General features: G+C 34.1%; 1 protein-coding gene across 2 annotated transcripts; it reads left to right on the forward strand.

The window, feature by feature from the left end:
- The first annotated feature begins 4,960 nt into the window (after nucleotides 1-4,960).
- LOC133297157 (pectin acetylesterase 8-like) lies at nucleotides 4,961-10,797 on the forward strand. Of its 2 annotated transcripts, none has more exons than XM_061496245.1 (13): nucleotides 4,961-5,094; nucleotides 6,571-6,692; nucleotides 6,814-6,896; nucleotides 7,406-7,535; nucleotides 7,619-7,698; nucleotides 7,823-7,909; nucleotides 7,993-8,117; nucleotides 8,216-8,276; nucleotides 8,440-8,493; nucleotides 8,569-8,646; nucleotides 9,798-9,903; nucleotides 10,238-10,383; nucleotides 10,518-10,797. In XM_061496245.1, the coding sequence occupies exons 2-13, from the start codon at nucleotides 6,572-6,574 to the stop codon at nucleotides 10,626-10,628; spliced, it is 1,182 nt and encodes a 393-aa protein (XP_061352229.1). In that variant the 5' UTR covers nucleotides 4,961-5,094; nucleotide 6,571; the 3' UTR covers nucleotides 10,629-10,797. The 2 variants fall into 2 exon arrangements, with proteins under 2 accessions (XP_061352229.1, XP_061352230.1); XM_061496246.1 differs by having other exon boundaries at nucleotides 4,967-5,068.
- The last annotated feature ends 5,717 nt before the right edge of the window (nucleotides 10,798-16,514 follow it).

Here is a 16,514-nt window from a genome sequence, read left to right on the forward strand (position 1 = left end):
GCTTCTCACAAAGCCTTAAGCCCTTAATCAATTTGATTCTGACTTAGTTTAATTATTACAGAAGTCCACAATGACCAATCATGGGTCCACAAATCCAAAATATCCTTCTGTATGAACAGTACCCTTACTGTCCTCGAAAACCCAGAATATCCAGATATATGTCGGGGCTATATCCGGATATCATATCTGGATATGCATATCTGGATATCCATATTCGGATATCTCAAGACCCCATATCCGGATATCAATATCCGGATATCATATCCGGATATTTCGCGACAGAATGCAGTTCTGCATTTCGCGAGATATCCTTTCGAAAGGTTGCTCTTTTAGCGATTCCAGAAGCTTAAACATGCATTTCTAGGTGTGTTTAACCTTACCCAACCTCAAGTTATTAACTTTAGCTTATTACATGCATCAAGACTTCATTTTTAACCATTAAACTCATGATCAAGATAAGGAACGTACCCAAGGCTTCAAAACAGGAGCTAGAGGTGCTCTTGGAGCTCACAAGTCAGCTTCAAGGTGCTGACACAAAGGGTGCACAAAAATGGCACACAAAACTTGGTTTTTCTTCACAAAGGTTAGCACTTGGAGCTTCAACAACCAAGACAAAGGCTCCAACACTACAAACCAAGGACACAGCCCCCCACACTCACACAAAACAGCCACCAACACTCAGAAATGGTGCTCCTTTCTCACTCACAAGGATGGTCCACACTCACCCAAGGTGTTTAGGTGAAGGAAGAAGAAGAAAGGTTCTCACTTGGAGCTTCAATGGAGGTAGAAGAGAATGGAAAGGTGGCTGACTCCACTCTTCAGAAACTCCCACGCAGCAAGGCACAAAATGACCTAGGATCATGTGCCAAGGTCTATTTATAGGCCACTTAAGTCTTAATCGCACTGTATTAGCGCTAAAAGCTACGCTTCGCATTTTAATCCCAAACTTAGGATTCTGAACCTACTCGTTTTTCTAAGATTTTCATATTTTTATTTTATTTTTCGCAGCACCTTTCCGGTACGCGCTTTTACATAGCCAGTATCAGTTCTGGCACCAGTTTTCATTATTTCGACTTGAAACTTGTTTTCCTAGTGCTATATATTTTTCTAGTGACATCTACATACTTTTCATAATTTTCTGGGATACTTCATCGGTACACATTTATATGGTGGAGTAGAACCGATATCTGCACTTTTTGTCAGAAAAACGACTTTCAGCATTCTTAATCACTTACCATAATTATTTAAGCCTTCTCATAATTATTAGGGTCAATTATGAAATTATTTCATAATTCTCATATTTATTTATTTAATTTCCTAAATTAACGTTGCTGGTCATTATATTTTGGACATATTCTGGACTTTACCCTTAGTGGACCTATTTGTAGTTTATCCAGATCAGCTCTCAAGACAAAATGTGCTATAATAGGATGAATGACTTATTGATATCCAGTTATATTATTTATAATTGCACCGTTGGGATCTATAAGCCCATTATGTTCCTTTTGGGGATAAGTCACTGTATGGATGATACCCTTAGCACAGGTACAGACCAAGCTAAGGAGTATTGTGCCAAGCAATAGCAGTTAATCAACAAGGGATAAGCAAAGATGACAATATGACTCTAAGTAAATGGGCAATATAACGATACATAAGATACCTTCAAGGTGTGCCCTTGGGGGCTATTTATAGGAAAAATAGTGTGAGTTGGTGAGGAGGGGGTCAACCTTCCTTGGGGTTTACTCCCATGATGGCAGTGTTAGGCCTGCTGGCGCTGTCATTGTGGCAGCGCTGCGCCCTCTGCGTCTGGCGATGTCAGCACTGGGCAAAGGGGTAGTTTCCCTTTAAGGTGCTTGTGGCGGTCGCCTTTAGGGGTTAGCGTCCTAAGATGGGACACTTCGGTGTATCCCTTGGACGTGCTGCAACGTTGGGGGATGAGAGGGTCCACGTCAGCCCACGTCAGCCCTTAGGGCTGACGCGGGTTGGAGCTAAGGATTGGGCCTGAACAGCTGGGCCGCTTCAGTGTTTGGGCCATCCGGAACAATAATATTCCCAAACTATTCGATGAATACCAAATTAATAAAATTCGAGTAATTATCAAACTCTATAAGATCTTTAATTCAAATTTGGAGCCTGATATTAATATGTTTATCTAGTACATTCTCCTACATACTAATTGATTAATTAATTTTTGTCAACAAGAATTAGAATTCGGCTTTAATTACTTTCTTCAACCTAAACTTCAATAAAACATTATTATGGCTCGTAAATTATTCAGCTGGTAATTTTGCATTGGCCGTGCTCATTCAATAGTAAGCCAATTTCTTAACTTATCAACTACATTCTTTTAAATTTTGTCACCCTAGGTAATTGCTTTAAATTCTATAATGTTGACACCTTTCAAAATAACTGCCCATAATTACAACTTTTGGGGTGCACAAAATGTTAAGTTGACACTGATGCTGCTCACAAATGAGAATGGATCTCTCATATTATGATTTCATATAGGAGAATTATATAAAAATTTTGTGCCTATTTTTTTTTTATCAATATTAACAAATTATAAATAGATCTCATCTATTTAATGTATATATATAAAAAATATATAAAAATTCATATGAATTTTTAACATAGAAATGATTTTGACCGGAAGAAGCTGTAAGCCCATATGTCTACTTCAATTATGAGCATAAGTCAATTGAAGAACACTCTTAAAAAATATATTTTATTACGCGTTTTCTGTTGACTAAACTTTCAGCTTCGTCAAGTTTTACTCATGTCAATTAACATTACTCATATCATATCTTAAATTTCTCCCAACGACGATATTCATTTGGAGAATAATGATAATTGTATAAATTTTATTTTCATAAGCTCATTCTAAATTTCAAGATAAACTAATTTAGAATAGTTAATAATACTATAGTAAAATAAATTCTTATCCATGAAAATTAACGAAAAACTTCCTAAAATAAGAAATTGTAATTTTTTTTTAATGGAATTATACTCTCCTTATCCATGAGGGTGTTTCGGGACACACATGTCATGTGAGAAATGAAAAAATCTAAGGTGCTTCAATTGCATTGAAATTAGTGAAATGATAGTGTATTTCTATTAGGATATATAGATGAATTATGAGATTTTAAAAATTTCTACAAAGTTCATCTACACATCTTAATAAAAATACATTGGGAAATCATATTCTTCAGCAACAGGCAAATGGATCTCTCATGCAGTAGATACATTTTTTTAAAGTGGGTCCCATTACTTAATAAAATAAAATAAAAAAATTGTTGACACTATTCTCCATGGTTGTGCAGGAAAAATTCATATCCTCTGCGGCAGAAGAAAATATAACCCCAAATACATTACAGGTACAATATATGCAACAGGTACACCGAAAATGCGATCTCGCGATAAAGACACTCTGCACAAAGAAAATACTAGAATTTTAAATACGGTTATTACACGTCACGCAAGCTAATTGGGTGACAGCTTTGAAACTTTAAATGTGGACAGGAATGCGAAGTGAGTCGGTGCACTTCAATGTGCAATGTCGGGAGATTTATTTACTATATTGTAGTATGAAAAACTCAGACCGTAATCTACTAAATTTAGATAATATTGATGTATTTATATACTCTACTTATTCTTTTATAATTAATGCTATGCTTTACTTGGCAAAAAAAGCATATACTACAAAATCCCTAAGATTTTGGCAATGTCAAGGCAGAAGAAATTTTAGGAATATTTCAGCGTCTAATATGCACCTCAATGGCATAGACTGTGATGACAATATTTTTTTCGGGTACCGTGTAAATTATCACCGTCATCCGCGTGCCAGTTGTTGCCGCACCTTTTTTCACAAATCAACATCACCAACAGGAGTGAATTCTCTTGTGTACTAATTAACACGATCATATTATCTGAGACAACCATAATTATACATAAGTGAATTAATAAAAATAAAGGAAGAGACAGAAAAAATATAAAGATAAAAAGTTACATAATCATCATCGTTGATTTAATTCTTAATAATTAAAATCTTCTTACGTGACATGATTACATGAGATGATTCATTTTCATCCTCAACATTCATTTCTCAAAGGAGATTAATTCAATTAATTTTTTAAAAATATACATTAAGAAAATAAAATTAAAAAATATATATAATTTAAAATCACAAATAATATGTATCATTTTTTAAAACTAGACTTAAAAATTAGCATTTCCTAAATATAATATGAGTTTTGCATCTATCATTTAACATGACCACAACAATTTTCCTACACACACAATATTTTGTGGGACTTGCAATTTTTGAAACCAAAAAAAAAAAAAACTCTGACACGTAAAACGAATCTCTATAACATAACACAATTACTTTTCCTACGACATAACTCTTATAAAATCCATATAATATATAATAACAGATGTTTTGATGTCTGAAACAAAAGTTTTGATGTAAAAAACTTAAAATAAAATTATTTAAAAATAAATTACTTTTAAATACAAATAGTCAGAGTTTAAAAAGAATATTTTAAAAATAATAATCATTCATTTGGAAATAAAATAAAATACTAAAAAACAATTAATTTACGTACGTTAAAATAATCAATATTATATATAGAGATGGATTTGTAAATTTTTTTATATATAATACAGTAATTTAAAAATTATACATTCTTTTTTTATGAAACCAGATAAAAAATGTATTTTTCATTAATTATATTAAATAAAAAATGACGATTGCTTTTTCTCTTTCTTTTTTGGTGACTCTCTTACTTTTGTCTTCATTTTGAATTTATTTATTTAGATCTATTCTTTTCTTTTCCCTCTCATAGTAAGATAAGCACATGTGCTCTGTTAAAGTAATTCGTACTAAAAAGCAAAAGCAAATGTTGAACTAGTACAATAAAAAAGAAAAAGAAAAAGAAAAAGAAAAACAGTGATCCTAGATTGTGTTCAAGGACATCACGCCGTGTTACTCTGCGGATTAGTGTCGGCTGCTGAAGCATTTAATAAGCCAGCTCCCTCAACTGGGTTTCACTCACTCAGATTTTTCCAAGTACACCACCCCATCTTCAATTCAAGGTTCAGCTAATGAGCTTCATCATCATCATCTGCTTTATGCAAAATGTTTATGTTTTTGTTTTTGTTTTTTCACCATCAATTTGAGGGGTTCGAAGTTTCTTTATTAATTGGGATTAGATTGCAGGAAATGTTATTGAATTTAGCTTTATAGTGAACAGTTGTTGATCTGGGAAGTGTTGGAATGTGATTAATGATTTTTTTTTTTTTGGTATAAGTTTCGGGGTGCATGCAGGTTGATATGTTTTCTTTTGTGTTGTTATGACCTGATATTCAAATATGGAAATGCTAGTCCGTGTATTTTTCATTCTAGGTACCAACTAGTTTGTTGAATAAATTAAGCTTTTGGGCACCAAATAGATGAATTAGTTAACTGATTCTAAGATTGTCTTATAGATTTGAAATATTTCAATCTTCCTTTGCAAAAAATAAAAATAAAAATAAATAAATAACAATAATAATGTAATGTATTGTTTAGATGTTTAGATTCTTACATTATTTGTTGAATATGTGAATGATATCGTCCATAATTTTCTATTTTAAGATATAATCTCGATTTTCTAACAATATTGTCCATAATTTTCTTTCCATATTCTCTGTATCTTTCCGGATTTTTGTTTTACTTTTTTAAATCTGCATATCCGTCAATACAAGATCTGGAAATCGATATTTTTTGTTCCTCTATATTAGAGGTTTTCCACAAGAGTTAAGAAGGATTTCTAAAAGCCAGAACACAAGTCAATATCAAAGGTGCGGTTTTGCACTTTTGCTAGTTCTTACATAATTCTAGGATCTCCTCTGTGTTTTTCCTTCTCTATAAACAAAATCAAACTTGTTGGTGTTGAAGAATTTTTTAATTGGAATAATATAAAAAAAAAAAAAGTTTATTACTGTCTGTTAGAAAGATGAGTAGGTACATTAAAGTCTATTGAATAGGTGCTTTAAAGTCTATTTAGTTTGTGTCTGTTACAAGGTGAAAGGTTGCTACGAGTCATTTATGTTTCAGTTTTGTATTGCCTATGATAAATAGGCTTGATGTATGAGAAAGAAGATGTGCATGTCTTCTTCATTTTCTGGTTTTTTTTTTTTTTTTTTTTTTTGATATTCTCATTTTCTGGGCTTTACTATTTCAACAGTTGGTTCATTGATTTTATGTTTTTTAAATTAGAAGAAAAAAGAATTTTATATTTTTTTGTTAATGGGAATGCAGAAGAGATGGATTAGCAAATAACAAGAAATGAAGAAAATATAAAATTTTCTCCGTTTTATATGTGAAAGGGTTTATTGTAATGTGACTTTTTTTTTCTTTTTATCCCAAATAATATGGCTTTATGTTGATTAATTATATGCCCTATTAATACTTTTAAACAAGGTGCTTCACATTTCCTGTTTTTTTTTTTTTTTTTTTTTTTTTGATAACATCACATTTCCTGTTTTACATGCATATGTTTATGGTTTTTATTTGCTGGATTCCTGCAGAATGGAGAGCACAAGAATGAGCCAATGGTTAAGTCTCCTAATATGTGGACTGCTATTACTAAAGGCAGAAGGGATTTCCGTGCGAATAACTTATGTTGAAAGTGCAGTACCAAAAGGAGCTGGTGAGGAATTTCTGCTGTGTCTGATGATAGGGAATACAACTATTTTTCTCATCATCTTCTGGGTCACTATTTTTATCACTATTTATATTAGTTTCGAAATTGATCTTAAAATCTTGTGCAGTTTGTTTGGATGGAAGTCCACCAGCTTACCACTTTGATAAGGGAGTCGGAGCAGGGATTAACAACTGGATAGTTCATTTTGAGGTATGTCCCTTTCTGCAAACTGGTATCGATAATGAGTCTTTACCACCTCAAGAAAACACTCATTTCTTTGTTTGTTTTACTTGTATGTTCCTTTTATGTGTATGAAGACATGTTTATGTCTAACTCGTAAATGTAAAATGTGGTTATTGAAATTATAGGGGTTTTGCGAGGGAAGAGGAAAAGAGAGAACAAACTCTGAATAATAGAACATAATATTGATATATATGGTATGTAAGTGTTACAAAACACAAATCGCTAACCTCTATGTATACTAATATAGGTCCTCTAATCCTAATTAAATAAGAAAACAAATAATGAAATAAAATGAAAAATGGAAATTATTCCTAAAAGTCATGTAAGATATTTTAAAATATTCTGTGATACAATAATGATAATATGAGATATTTTATAGATAGGCTAACATTAGTCAATTAGCATGTCTCCTTCTTTGTACAAATAATGGAAAGTTCTTTTTTCTTGTTAATGGTCTACAAAGCAATTTCTTTTAGGGAGGAGGATGGTGCAACAATGTCACCACTTGCCTTGACCGTAGGGACACTCGATTAGGTTCATCTAAGAAAATGGATCAGCAACTTTCCTTTTCTGGATTTTTCAGTAACAGCCAAAAATTTAATCCAGGTATTGTCTACTAGTTAATATATGTCGTGTCCTCGTGAACCCACCATTTTGTTTGGCTCTCTAACAAGTATTGTAAATTCCAGATTTCTACAATTGGAACAGAATCAAGGTTAGGTACTGTGATGGGTCATCATTCACTGGTGACGTTGAAGCAGTGGATCCAGTAAGTTTTGCAAATTCAAAGGAACTTGAAATTTAAATTTATAGGAAAATATTTATATTTCATAAAATTTATTTGCTAATTTTCTTTCTGCTGAGATTTTATAATAATATGATCTATAAATCAGGCAACCAATTTGCACTTCAGAGGAGCAAGGGTTTTTGTTGCTGTCATTGAGGATTTACTAGCAAAAGGAATGAAAAATGCTAAAAATGTATGAGACATTCATGATTTGCCTTTTTTTTATCTTCCTCCTGAATGAGATTTTCAATCAATCACTGAAACTTGTAACTACAGGCAATTCTCTCTGGATGTTCAGCTGGAGGATTGACTTCTATTTTACAGTGTGATCACTTCAAAGCTCTATTACCTACATCAACTAAAGTGAAATGCCTTTCAGATGCTGGTTATTTTATCAATGTGTATGCTGCTTTAATTTGCTTTTGAGTTAGCCTTTTTTTCTGAATTTTAAAGTTCCTTAAGACATTTAATGATTCAATACCTTATTGTTATACAACAGAAAGGATGTCTCTGGAGCACAACACATTCAAGAGCTCTACAGTCAAGTTGTTGAAACACATGTACTCGTCCTCTCGTTATTTCCCTCTTTGTCAAAGCTATAGTTTATGTTGTGTTTTTTACACCAGAAAATTGCTCTTAAATGTTTTCCCACTTTTCATTTGGAAGAAACTTTCTGAAGCTTTCATTTGACGCAGACTGATTTTTTCTTCTTCTATATTTTAGGGTTCAGCGAAGAATTTGCCTACATCCTGCACTTCAAGACTCAGCCCCGGGCTGGTAAGTTTGTATATTGTAAGTTTTCTACCTTCCCAACTTCTTTGGGGTTACTAATACTGCTGAACAATCATGTAGTGCTTTTTCCCGCAAAATGTGGCATCACAAATCAATACACCGATCTTCTTTGTAAATGCGGCCTATGACTCATGGCAGGTCAGATTATACTGTTTCTGAAGATACTTCAGTTTGTTTTTGGAGTTGTGCTCGTTTGGAATATATTTGTCATACTAAAATCTTGAACTATGATTATATTCTTTGATCAATTGGTGGACTTATAAGATCAAGTAACATTTGATAGGATATATAACACGGTAAAGTAATGATCATTGAAGGGAAATCTAGTGTTGCTTCCGGCACTTAACTTTTCACAAGATTCATAAATGAGCCTTTGTTCAGAACTTAATAGATAAGACCTGAGATATTAACCTGGAATTGCAAGTGAAAAAGTTCATGGTTACTTAATGATGAAAATTCTACATACAAATCCAACTGGGATATGATCAGAAATTGAGCCTAGATTATTGTACATAATATTTTTATCGTTGCATTTCCTGCTTCACTCAACATCTTGTTTTTCAAAGAGAACTCAAGAACATTATAAATGCTATATGGCTGAATGCAGAATCTTCCTTGCACAACAATAAGATGCTTAATAACTCATTTCCATCATGAAATTGACATTTAATATTTTCACTTACTATTGGGTTCCACTTGCAAGGTTTGGGGATTACAGTCTGATAAGGACCAACCAATTAATCAATGTAAAATTGAGCTTACTCAAGAACTCAGATCTGAATATTCCTCGTTCATATATTTCATAGCAACAATTACTAACAGAAACGTCATAACAGTAAAGTTGTAACGTGAAAGAAATTACAGAATCCAAATGAAAATAACAATGCAATAAAGGTAAAGATAATGTGGAATACATGTGAGAGGTTCCACTCTCTCCCAAATCCCAAAAGGGCCCAAGTTCATTCAGATTTTCCAGATACCCTCACTCTTCTCCTTCCATGCTATTTAACCATCCTATATATACATGATTTGCTGAGTTAGCAAAGGCTGGGCTCACATTATTTTAATCCTTCCTATATATACATGATCTTGGGCCCGATCTTATCACAGTCTCACATTAGTTGTATGGGCAACCAATGTGGGATTTATAAGGCCTTGGGTACTCTCACTGTTTGAGCTAGCTTTTGAAGTGGTGCATCCTAAGGTCTCATCACTTACTAACTGGTCTTAGTAAGTGGTGTCATCTTTGTAGTCTTTTCTCTGATCCTCGACATATTGCTTTGATTCAGATTAAGAACATTTTGGCACCCGGTGTTGCTGATCCCCATGGCCAGTGGCGTAACTGCAAGCTTGATATAAAAAACTGCTCACCTGGTCAACTAAATACAATGCAAGGTGAACATTTCTGATCTTAATTACTTGTGTTGCACTGAAATTTGCTGATAGCTAAATTCTGGAAAATTGGTAAAACTATTCCTTTGTGACTGAAAGATCATGGGGTCGCCCTTAACCCTATCCTTGCTGGTCGTGGTTTAATGGGGAGTGATTTTTCTATCAATACTATATCATTTGTTTATACCTCTTAATAAAACTGGCATGAGAAAAAAAAATGTGTGCTGGAGTCATACTCTGCCATTTGAGTAAAAGCTTCTAGGGGACTATGAAATTCCTAACTGCGAGATTTTACAACAGTTTTGTGACTTCACTTAATGGATGAATTGATTTTCAGGTTTCAGGACGGAATTCTTAAAGGCTTTGAGTGTGGTTGGGAACTCTCCTTCTAAAGGAACGTTCATAGATTCTTGCTATGCCCATTGCCAAACTGGAATGCAAGAGACATGGTTGAGAAATGACTCTCCACTGCTGGCCAATACTGTAAGATATGAGACTGCATTATTTTCTCCCTTCTCCACTATATGTACATTTTCATGTGGCTTTTGGTTTCTTATATTGTCTTTCCCTTTATATAAAGTTGTAAAGCTAACTTGTTTTGCTTAAACATTATGCAGACAATAGCAAAGGCGGTGGGAGACTGGTTTTATGAACGAAGGTCTTTCCATCAGATAGATTGCACTTACCCTTGCAACCCTACTTGTCATAACCGTGTTTTCGATCCTTAAGTCCATGCAGGAGTATAGAGTCATTTAAGCAGTATAATATATCATTTCTACAAACTACTCTTATTGTTATTAAATGAGAAAATATGATTTGTAATTTAAAAGCTTTCGAAGTAAATAAAGGCACCCTCGACCATTGTTTTAATGTTACAATTGGTGTCCTCTTGGAATATTATATTTTATGCTATTATTACTTGATGTGCCAACTGTGTACTGCACTGAAAAGCCATTGTAAGAGAGGGGTTCCTATATCATTTTAGATCCTACTCAATGCACGAATCTCTCACCTCTGTCTCCTCACCACTCACACCTGTTTGCTTTGGTTGGATTTGAGGCTAGGTTTGTGGGTTAAGCAGAGCAATAGATGAAGGTTTGGTCTTCGTTTAGAAGGGGATGTTCGTTGGTGTGATAGACTACTAGCAAATAGTTTTGTTTGTTGGTTCTGTTTGGAAAGAACTATTTCAATCCAAAACTTTAAGGTGTTAGTTGAGGGTTTTTTATATTATTCTCTGGTTTTGTGGTTTCTACAATGCAAATGACAAAATTAAAAGTGCATGGATCATCATAAGGTATACACGGCAAAGGTGAGTAGGAATTTCTCCGGCACATCAGTGCTCAACAAATGCAAGAACTAAAAGTGATTAGTTTTGAAAAATCGCGACATCAACTTAAAAACTCAAATTAATAGGAAATAAACCAAAAAGGTGATATATTTATAAGAACCAAAAATATGAAATTTATCACATTAAAAGAGCTTAGTTGGTGTGAGTTAAATCTCACTGTTTACTTCTTCCCAGGATTCTGCATAAACTTCGAAGTATTGTAGGGTGTATTTTGGTACAGGTTTTATTTTGGGTTTGATGAGAAAGTGTGGGTAGGTACTAGAAAATATCATATTTGGTACAAGTTTTTGAAAAAAAAATATCACGAGTCTTGGAAGGATAAGAAACTAGCCTTGTGTTAATTTTTGGGTGAAAATCACTGATCCAAAATATCACTTGAGTGAAAAAAATAAAAAAATGGGTGCAAACTTATGGACGAAATTGACCCTGCAGATCTACCACTTATGGACGAAATCTTGTTGGCCTCTAGCCTCCACCATCCTTTTGTGCCTTACTAAGCTCTCTTTCCATTTCTGATAACTTCTCCAAACTCTTCTGATACTCCAAAAACTCTTCTAGTACTGAAGAAAGATAGAATCCTTGTCAGACTACTTAATTGAATACAGCTCTAGTATCTTATTGTATATGGGGCTTCTTGTTCCAGCAGCTTCCACAATTCAAAATCAGGGCAACTGTCAAATAAATAAATAAAAACAAGAAAAAGTTCAAATGGGTGAGCAGCAAAATCAGATGAGACCCAAAACCCCGGGGCCCAAAAGCAAAAGGAGGTTCCTAAAATCTATAAAAAAAAAAATGGATCATACATTTAACACATGTCTCTTTCTTCTTCTTCTACTACTTTTTTTTTTCTTTGGGGAAAGAATTAGCAGATACCAAGAGATCCTGAAGATGAACAGCATAAATCACGCACCAAATGACAAAAAAATAAAAGTTAATCAGTACAGGAAATCTACCACTAGCACTGCTAGAATCAAATGCAAAATAGTCATTGATCAAATTCGTTTCCAGTAAACCATTACATCCAAAACATGAAGGGGAAAAGAATAAAAGAGAAGAGTAAAAAAAGGCTACAGGCACGGAAAAGCGAGTAACGAGGGTGTTTTCGTCGATTCAAGTTATTTTTTCATCAATATTTTACGATCAACCAAAACTAGATTTTGCAAATTTAAATAAATTTTTCCGGTAATATTTCTGTTAACCAAATATCTTGTTTTAAACTTTCCTACCAAACTCACTTTCCTACTATATTCCTAATAATTATATTTCCCTAGTAAAAGATTTTATCTCCCCTACCAAATGCTCCCTAAGGATCTCTTTGATTGAATTTTTTTTTGAAAAAAAAGAACTTTTTATGGCTTGATTATGTTAGAAGAATTTTTTTCAATAGTTAAAATTATTTTGCATTTATATTTTAACAAAATATATTATTTGGATGTTAAAATTAAAAAGTATTTTTTATCTATAAAATTATAAAAAGGGACACGTGAAACAAATCATGGGAGCAAATTTGATAGCAATGATGGTGAATGTGGGTTGATGGTGGTAGTAGGGGGTTGGGGGGCGATGGTGGCAGCTATGGTGGTGATAGAGGAGTGGTGGTGATGACGACAAAGGTGAGATTGTGGGGTTGGGGTTGTGGTGCTGGCGGTAGCGGCAACGTGATGGTGGAGGAGGAAGAGGTCGTGGCAGTAGTGGTGATAGCGAGGGAGATGAGATTAGTTGGAGTTAGGGCAAATTTAGATTTTGAAAAAAATATTTGACTTTTATTTTTTTAGAAGTAGAAGTTTTAGTTTCGAAAATAAATAAATAAGTTTTTGCCTTTTTTTAAAAAGCAGTCATCTAAACACCAATTTATAACGAGAAGGACACTAACAATCTAGCCCTCTTCTTTTAAATGTGTAAGAATAAGCCATCATCAACATAAGAAAGGAATCCTAGTGTTAATATATAGGAGGGATTTTTCCTACCTTGAACAATCATCCTGACATGTAATGCTTTCAATGCTGGATTGCTATTGCGATAACACCAATTCCATGTCTAGATGCATCACACTTGATAACAAATTCTTTGGTAAAGTTAGACAATATTAACACGGGGAAAGAACTGAGGCATTGCGTAAGTGTATCTAAGGCTAATTGTACTTTTACATCCCATTTGAAACCTTCTTTACTAGTAAACTCCGTGAGTGGCCTAGCTATATTCCTATAGTCCTTGATTAAGCGACTATAGTAACCAGTTAGACCACGCAATTTCCGAACCCTTTTTATATTTGTAGGAATTAGCCAAGCAGCTTACATATTTTCCCGACACACCCAAAGAAGATATTAAATGACCAAGATATTCATTGGATTGTTGTAAAAAAAGCACATACACACATACACTTTGGCACAAAACTTTTTATTGTACAACAACACCAAAACATCAGCTAAATAAGTAAGGTGATGCTCCCATGAGAGACTATAGACTAGGATGTAATAAAAAAAAATACCAAGACATTTCTTCTTAACCATGGCTAAAAAATATAATTCATGGTAGAATGAAAAGTCGATGGGGCATTCATAAGACCAAAAGGCATAAGAAGTACTAGTAGTGCCCATCAAGTCTATGAAAGGCAATTTTAGGAGTATCATTTTCCTTAAGTCGAATTTGATGAAAACTGAAATTAAGATCAATTTCAAAATAGTACTTTGCTCCATGCAATTCATCTAATAACTCATTATACACAGGAATAAGATATTTATCTAGAATCATTACTTTATTGAGAGCTCTATAATCAACACACATTCCCAACGTGTCTTCCTTCTTCTTAACATGTATCACCAGTGTAAGAACCTGCACCGCTAAATAATTAATTAAATAAGATTATCGATGTCGGAGCATGAATTTGATAAAGATTACGTATAATTAAGGTAAGATAAATATTTAGAAAGACGAATAATGCTTAAAGCCGCTTTTCAGACGAAAAGTGCAGATGCCGGTTCTGCTTGGTATAAATGCATATCGGTGAAGTATCCCAAAAAATTATAATAAATATATTAATATTCCTAGAATAATATCCAGGACCAGAATATCGAGTTTTGAAGTAAGAATAATGAACATTGATGTCAGAACTAATACCGACTACGTATAAAACGTGTACCGGTAAAGTGCTGCGAAAATTATAATAAAAATATGATAATTCCTAGAAAAATGGCTAGGTTCAGAATATGAAGTTTGAGATTAAAATGATTAGCGGAGCTATTAGAACTAATACAGATGGATTAATTTAATAAGCCTATAAATACTAAGTGTGCACTAAACCCTAGGCTGATTCCACAAATTCCTACGTGACATTCAGAAGTTTCCTTGAGTCCTCCACCTTGCCACCACCTTCTTCTTCAAGAAAAATCCCCAAGTGACCACCTTTCTCCATGCTTCCTTCACCAAAATACCATTGATGAGTGTGAGCAAGCTTTGTGAGGGAGTGATGCAACTCATTTTTGAGTGTAGCTACTGTGTGGTGAGGGGTTGAGGGCTGACTTCAATAGTTAGTGGTGTTGGAGTCTTGTACTTGGCATTTGTAGCTTCAAGGAGCTATTTTGTGAAGAAAAAGACCAAACTTGTGAACCATTTTCATGGTCTTGTAAGGTCAGAGTGGTAGAGCTGTGTAGAAATCACTAAGACACCTTCCTTCTGCTGTTTTGAAGCCTTGAGGTATATTCCTTACCTTTGTTCTTGAGTTTTCTTGTAATCAAGTCTTGGCATGCAAAATGAGATGATTAAGTAACCAACATGAACCTTAGCTTAAATGTGTCTAAACATGCATGTTGGAATGTCTGGTAACACTAAAAATGGAACCTTGGAAGGATATCTTCGTGAAAATACAGAACTGAATTCTGTCGTGAAATATCCGAATGTGGATATCCGGATATTGGGTCTTTGATATCCGGATATGGATATTCGGATATTGATCCCGTGATATCCGAATATGGATATCCGGATATGTCCCCGTGAAATATCCGGATATTCTGGGAATTTCGTGTTATGAGTTGTTCTGTCCAAACAGAAGCGTAGATTGGGATTCTGGACCCTTAATTGGTTAGTATGGACCTCTGGAATAATTAAACTAAGTCAGAACCTAAGATACTGAAGGCTTATGGCTTTGAGAGAAACCTATGGTCTTTAAACGAAAAGGAAAGCATTGTCTTAAAGTAATAAACTCCTAGATTATGAATATTGATAATGTTTCTAGTATAAACAGATTGTGATTGTGCTGTTTGGTGACTGTGGACTTGTATGAACTCTTAGTTGGGACTGTTAGCTTGACATATAAGCTTTCGTGTCCTCAGTTTTGCCCATTGTTGGTTCCACCATACCTCATGAAGGGATGATTTATATGCATGATGTGTTTTTCTGAAATTATGTGAAGAATATTTGATATGCTTTTGAGCTATTTATGAGTGCTAATGCCATATGCTATGTACGTCAGGTGTTCCACCTAGACGGTAATCCCTGAGTATGTGGCAACATACAAGATGGTAATTTCGTGGGTGAGGTACAAGCGAGGAGCTTTGTACTATAGGTTGTAGACGTATGTAATCCCTACCATTTATTCTCTGGCCAATAGGATGCATACACACATGACATAGACATATGCTGCATTGCATGGATATTTGATACTATACAATTATTATGCTTTTGAACTTATATTGCACATGTAAGTGAGCTTGGGATGGAGAGATCCTTGAGGACCCCTTGTCCAACTGAGATTTCTTTTTAGAGATCTCACCCCGTGTGGGGCACATTTTCAAGTATAGGTACCTCTGAGGTTAAGACCTCTGGTGGCAGGAGGCCGGAGTTGAGCTGATTTATGCATGCTGCTTTTTTGATATATTTGGATTACATCATGTCTAGTTAATTGATGGTCATTGTATTTGAGACTTGTTTTGATGTTTTATTTGGTGAGCATGGGGGTTGTCCAGGCCACATTGGTATAAGTTACATTTATCCCAGACTTGAGTTGTTTATTGTATCAGGTTGTTCGATCTACGTGTTGTAGTTCTGTGACTTGATACTTAGTTATGATATGAGGTTATTCAGTGTAGTTTTTATTGTAATTTACATACAGGCGTTATTTTGAAAAAGAATAAGTAAATCCACTTGGTTAATATAATATGTTTCATAATTGGAAAGAAAAAGTTAGCTTCCGCATTTATTGAGCTGCGTTATTACCATTTGTATGTTTAATATACCGGGTGCACACGGGGTGTTACATTTTATGGTATCA

This window comes from Gastrolobium bilobum, unplaced genomic scaffold, assembly GCF_033153095.1.
Source record: "Gastrolobium bilobum isolate Gb01-03AN ecotype WA unplaced genomic scaffold, APGP_CSIRO_Gbil_v1 utg7641, whole genome shotgun sequence".
Lineage (NCBI taxonomy): Eukaryota > Viridiplantae > Streptophyta > Magnoliopsida > Fabales > Fabaceae > Gastrolobium > Gastrolobium bilobum.

Bases quoted from the DNA above. Each gene is read 5' to 3' on its own strand.
- LOC133297157 (XM_061496245.1), top strand. From the start codon at position 6,572: ATGGAGAGCACAAGAATGAGCCAATGGTTAAGTCTCCTAATATGTGGA. The intron at 6,693-6,813 runs GTGAGGAATTTC...AATCTTGTGCAG, and splicing joins TGCAGTACCAAAAGGAGCTG to TTTGTTTGGATGGAAGTCCA. The intron at 7,910-7,992 runs GTATGAGACATT...TTGTAACTACAG, and splicing joins GAATGAAAAATGCTAAAAAT to GCAATTCTCTCTGGATGTTC.